Source organism: Saccopteryx bilineata, chromosome 7, assembly GCF_036850765.1.
Source record: "Saccopteryx bilineata isolate mSacBil1 chromosome 7, mSacBil1_pri_phased_curated, whole genome shotgun sequence".
Taxonomy (NCBI): domain Eukaryota; kingdom Metazoa; phylum Chordata; class Mammalia; order Chiroptera; family Emballonuridae; genus Saccopteryx; species Saccopteryx bilineata.
Genome location: NC_089496.1, coordinates 113,587,970 through 113,593,969, shown reverse-complemented (window position 1 = coordinate 113,593,969; position 6,000 = coordinate 113,587,970). Strand labels below are relative to the sequence as shown.

Sequence of the window (6,000 nt, the reverse complement as noted above, 5' to 3'; positions counted from 1 at the left end):
TGCCTCCGTAGAAATGGTTTTATTTAGAAACCTGTGCTATACACGACAGGAGGGCGCCATGCAAACGTCGTGCGTAAGCCAAAAGCCCCATCAGTTCCCCGAATAAATCATTACGATTGGAATGTTTATTTTGTGCTGGACACTGATCTGCTTCATTCAGGCTTTGCAACACTATCTTGTTAAATTCAAAATCTGAAAATATTAAGAGTTGATTGGCAGAACATAATCCTCATATAAAAGCCTAAAGAAATAAAAAGCCCAATAAAATAAAGCCACATTTGCATGGCCAGGAGTGCTGAGTCCCCTGTATTCCATTTTAGCAGGACCTGGGTATCCGAAATGAATTTATGTGGGAAAACAACACATCTTGACACTGAAAAAGCAGCATTTTATCACAGTAATAGTTTTCCTAGAAATACCACTAGCTGGAGGATCTCAAGAACCACTAACTCTAAAACTCAAGAGCAATAGTGGGTCTTCTAGCGATTTTGCAACATAAGAACGGGGGTGCCTGGGATGGTGCCAGAGGGTTTGACCTCCCACAGTGGGGAAGCCTCCCTGTGTGTGTGGGGGGGTGACAGCAGGCCCCGCCTGAGGGTGCTCCTCCCCCTCTGCCCCTCCCAAGCAGCTCTCTGCACCTGCCCTGTGGAAACAGCCCTGGGGGGAGCTCAGCCCAGTCTGGCAGCAGACTTCACCTGCTGGTCGGTTCAGACAAAGTGCTAGTGACCGAAAGCCTCAGCCGGGAGCCCAGAGGCAGCGGGCGGGTGGCATGCATGGCTGCTGGAGGCAGTTGAGCAGTGGCCATAGCCAAGGGGCCACCAGATGGATTGGAGACCGCTCAGGGCCCCTGAGGCTGCCTCTGCTTTGGAGCTGTTGTGTCCTGCGTGCTGTGCTTTGCGAGGAAGCAGAGCCTTGGCTAGGGCGCGCCTGTCCCACCAGGAGCTGTTCTCAGTGATGGGGGTGGTGGGCACTTGGGGGGCTGCCACTGCGGAGTTGTGAGTGCTTGCCAGCAAGAGGGGGTCTGGTTGGGAGGGGTTGGCCCACCCTACTCTGCTGGGACAGGGTGGTTGGGGGAGTGGGGGTGGTTCTGGAGGGTGGGAGTGTGAAACAGGTTGGGGCTCAGGCCACTAGGAAGCCTCAGAGGCCCCAGTGGAAGGGTCTAGAACCCACTGGAACCTGCGGTTGGCGTGGGGGTCAGAGGTCAGACTTGGTCCTTTGTTACTGGGCACACAGAGGCCAGAACCGTGAAAACAGCTCAGCGGGCACTGAGTTGAAATCTTAGTCTGGACAGGTAGGTGTGGGGTTTGGAGGTGGGCAGGGTCACTGGAGAAGTGGTGAGGACTGTTTCTCTCCGATCCTGGGATGTTCACTGATTTTATTTTCATTTAAAATTTTAAGGTTTAATTTTTAAATTTTCTAGCAGAAACACCCCAACCTGCACTGATGCCCAATAACTCCGGGTCAGAGTCTGAGCCCTGCACTCCCCCGTCCTGGCGCCCTGTTGGGGTTCCCTAGTCTAAGGCGGTGGGTGGGTGCTGTGCCCATAGGGCCGTGTGGCCTGGGGCAGCAGGTTGGTGGGCTCCCTTCTCCCCAGCTCTGTCCTCGGTGTGGACTCTCACGTCCAGACTCACGAGCCTCCCTCACTGGAACGTGGCTTTCATCCTCCGTAACTTGTCCTGAATCTTCCGAGAATGCTTCTCACTGGCAATCTGGTGGAAGCTGGCCCGGCTGTCCGCGGCTAAGATGGCCACGTCAGCCCCACTGAAGTGGGCGATTCTCTGCTTGAGGTAGGACTGTAGCTTGGGGTCGGGAGCGAAGGTGTAGGGGTTCTCCTGGAACGCGTGCACCTGGCTCACCACCTTGGCTATGTTCCTGTGGGGGAAGAAGCCAGACAGACGTCAGCCTGCACGGGTCACAGGAGTGGCTTTCTGTGGCACGGCGCACGGTCTCAGCGCATTTCTAGATGCTCGGAACCAGAGCTCCTCCAAATACAAACTCAGGAGGCCAAACCTCATTCATTACTCAGGCCTGTTGCCTGTCCATTCATCCATCTGTCTGTCCACCCCCTTTTCATTTCACAGATGTTTACTGAAAATTGATGATGTCTCCTGGTCGGTGCTAAGGATTCCAACACGGATAAAACCTGTTGTCAGAGAATGGGGTGGAGGTGGTAGAAGGGGGTTGCTTAAGGGGTGTTATGGGGAGGTGCAGGCGCAGGACTCCCCGGTGCCGGGTCCAATGACAGAAGGCTGGCAGCCTGAGCCACCGCTGTGTGAGTGCCCACACCCTGGACACGGCCCACGCCATGAAGCAGGGTTCTTCCCCAGAGGGCTGCAGCTGAACAGGGACCAGCAACCTGGGCACCACTGAGGAGCGGGAATGCCCGGGGGCGGGTGGAGAGGGAGCAGCAGGTCCAGGATGACCTCATTCTTGCTGAGACGATCACGGGCACACACATCCACATGTTGCACTGTGGCCGCCTCTTCTGTGTCTCATCTCATCTCCGTGTTGCTGACACGGATTTTCTGATCTCGTTACATGTGCACTGTGGTGTCTCTTAAACACTACTGTAAGATCGGTGACTAGACGGGGGCCTTGCACATAGTGGGTTGGAACCACTGGGCTCCAGGTTCTGGGCCATGTTCACAGAACCAGGCAATCTACCCTTGACCCTGAGGATGTGGGGCTGGGGCGTGCCCTGACCAGCCCCCACCTGCCCGCCTGTGTGGGCAGTGAGAAGAGAGGGAGAGAACGGGGTGCAGAGGTCATGGGGGTGAAGATCTCCCTGGAACCAGACTGGTCCAGAGTGGCATCAGACATGGTCTTGGAGCTCTAGGGCAGGCGAGGCTGGAGGTGGACCTTTGGAAGGCCTCTATCAAGGTAAAAAGGAGCAATGTCCTCTTTGGCTGGGGTCCTGGTGGTGGTGTTTACAACAGACTCCACTCTGCGCCTCCCAGGTGAGTCCCCAGTTGTGCTGGGCAGGTGAACAGTGGCACTGCAGGAGCAGGCTGAGGACCAACCACAGGTCCTACACAGGCAGCCCTAGGGATCAGGGCCCAAGGGGGACAGCGGGGGCAGGGAGAGAGGGAAGATGTGGTACCTGCTGATCAGGGGGGGCATTCACGTGCCAACTGAGGTGAGGTTCGAGGTGGGCCTGGACCTCCCAGCAGGAAAGTCGCAGTGATCTGGGGGCAATGTTTTGAGACCATGGATGCCCACAGTGTGGTTCACGCTGGCTAAGTTTGTGGAAGAGGTGGCTGCAGGTCATAGGGGTGGGGGTGGGGAGACCCTGGGCTGGGGGAGGGTGGAGTGAGGATCAGGGGGCCCAGGTCTCAGAGAAGCAGGAGTGAGTAGGAAGTCCCTCACCCGAGCTTGCTGCGCCTTGGGGCCCCTCTCTAGCTTCTCCACCTGTGGGCCCCTCACCTGAGCTTGCTCCACCTGTGGGCCCCGTTGGTCATGGTGAAGCCCCCAGTCTCCAGCTGCTGGATGTGCATGGCCAAGAGGCGGGCTGAGGGCAGGGTGGGTTGGGCCCGGAAGCGCCTCCCTTCCATCAGACACAGGCTGTCGCTCTTCAGGAACACCTGGTGGCCCAGCCGGGGGTGTGGGCGGGGGAGACAGGCCAGAGGTCAGTCCCGTGCGTTCAGCCAGAGGCTGGCTCAGCCCAGCACATCTGGTTTGCACCCATATCCCCTTAGTGTGGCACTAACGCCCTTGGACTTACAACCTGTCCAAATGTACCTTGGATAATTGGATTGGGGATCGAAGGTCCAGATGTTTTTTTTTTTTTTAATTTTTCCATTGATTTGAGAAAGAGAAACAAACTCATCCTTTCACCTAGTTCCATTTGTGCACTCATTGGCTGCTTCGCATATGTGTCCTGACGGGGTCAACCTGCCACCTCGGGTGCACTGGGACGATGCTTGACTCACTGAGCCACCCAGTCAGGGTCTAAAGTCCAGATGTCTTACTCTTGGACACCACCAATGGACACTGACCCTCCCCCAAGAGAGCTGCACATCTCTCACTACTAGAGTGGCAAATTCTTTCCCTAACTCATTCTCCCATGGGCTCTAGAAAAGAATCAGGTGACCCAACTGCCCAACTAAGACGACCATTAGGGCTGGCCAAGTGCAGATGCCCCTGTGTCTGGTGTCAGCCGAGGACATACCGCCCTCCCACTGCAGAGAGCTGAGTCTGGCCCGGGACCTGCTCCTGCTGCCTTGTTTGGGGGAAATGCCACACCGTTCCCTCCTTTAGGATCTCAGGAGGCCGCCTGTGTACTTTGCCAGCTAGCAAGGAGGCCAACCAGTCAGCCAGGCTCAGGTCCTTTGGGCACCTGTACCTTGTGCCACTGGCCCAGCAGGCGTGCTTCCAGCGGCCCTGAGCTCCTGGCTGCCTTTGCCCAGGTTAGTGGCAGAGGCTCTCTGGGGCGATGGGCAGAGCCAGGCTGCTCCATGCATGACTCCGAGGGGGCTGTGAGTGCTGGGCCCTGACCCTGGCTCTGCTCGGTGCCACCCCCGAGCTGTGCAGACAGGACTGTTAAGGCGGAGCCCCAGGTGGGCAGAAGCTCATGCAACGCTAGAGTACCTCCACGGCTTTCAGCTCCTCCATGACCTCTGCAATCTTTGCGGGTAAGATCCTCCAGGCCTAGAATGAGAGCACAGGTAAGACCCTGCAGTGGGCTGAGCCCACAGCCCCTGGCACTCACAGCAGGGGTCAGCACCACCCGGCCCACAGTCCTCGTGGACTCACCGGGGACTGCCTCACAGCCAGGTGCTCCAGGCCACCCAGGATCTGCATGGCGGTTGCAAAGTTCCTCTGCTCATAGCACGATTTTGCAATCAGCAAAAATTTGGACAGCAGATTCACCTGCAGCTGACATGGAAAAAGGTGCAGTCAGCATCTTCTGGTTACCATGGATGCGTAAGGGTCGTTTTAGGACCTGTGAGCAGGGCCTGGCGTCAGGCCCACTATGTGTGCCGGGGCAGCAGGGGACACAGGTCCAGTGGTGGGAGGGATGCCGGGCAGGAGAATGGGCATGACTGAAAAACAAAACAAACAAAAAAAGGCTGATGTCCAGTGTGCACAGAGATGGGCGAGGACACTGACCTCAGGCCTCACAGGTGCCGTCACTTGGGACAAACCTGTGGGACTTGGGGTGGGATGCAGCTTCAGGACCAGGAAGGGTGGCCACCCCGGGGAGATGGAGCCCCACGTCTGGGAGCAAACGGCACAAGCAGTTCAGTGCCTGACCGGAGATGTGGTCTCACCCAGTCCCACTGCTTCCTCTGTGGTTTGATGGCCACTTGGGGCAAGGTCACTGTTTTTTAAAATATATTTCTCTAATGATTTTAGAGAAACATTCATTTGTTGTTCCACTTTCATTGGTTGATGCATTCATTGGTTGACTCTTGCATGAGCCCTGACCAGGATCGAACCTGCAACCTTGGGGTATGGGGACAACTCTGACCAACTGAGCTAGCCAGCCAGGGCCAGGTCACTGGATTTGATGGGAAGACCCATGAGCAAGGTCACTCCTAAGGCCACACTGTTTCACAGCAGACCTGAGGAGCTGAGGTCATGGACCCATGAACAGCGCTTGCATTTCACAATTCCAGAGATGTCCGGAAGGTTCTGGAGTGTTCAGCAGACCCCTCGTTCAGAGCTGCCTCACCCTGCCTACTGTCCCCATGTGGACACAGCACCTTCAGGTCCCAACCAGACGCCTTTCCACTGGGCTTGATCCTTGAGGTGATTTTGATGCACTTGGAATTTGGAACTCACATGGATTCACCATCGTGACCTCCCAGCTGCTTGACTTGAGCACCTCCCAAAGGATCTTGAAAAGCATTCCTCCACTCACACTTCCTAAGTTGACATCGCACTTGTTTCTTCGTGTATTTAGATGCAGAGTATGTGTAATTTCAAACACTTAGATCAAACGTCAGTCCTATCACATTTGGCTTTGTTTTTTAACAAAACACATAACATAAAAAGTAT

General features: G+C 55.9%; 1 protein-coding gene across 2 annotated transcripts in view; it reads right to left on the bottom strand.

Moving 5' to 3' along the window:
• Nucleotides 1–1,037: 1,037 nt before the first annotated feature.
• KNDC1 (kinase non-catalytic C-lobe domain containing 1) overlaps nt 1,038–6,000 on the bottom strand; it is a 46,204-nt gene continuing 41,241 nt past the window's right edge. Inside the window, exons 28-31 of one of the 2 annotated variants that reach the window (XM_066239240.1) lie at nt 4,753–4,869; nt 4,588–4,647; nt 3,424–3,581; nt 1,038–1,872 (exon numbers count right to left, since the gene is read on the bottom strand). In XM_066239240.1, the coding sequence (XP_066095337.1) occupies nt 1,641–1,872; nt 3,424–3,581; nt 4,588–4,647; nt 4,753–4,869 (567 nt within the window). In that variant the 3' untranslated portion in view covers nt 1,038–1,640. Of the gene's footprint in view, nt 1,873–3,423; nt 3,582–4,587; nt 4,648–4,752; nt 4,876–6,000 lie in introns of both variants that reach the window. The other variant, XM_066239239.1, reaches the window with a different exon arrangement.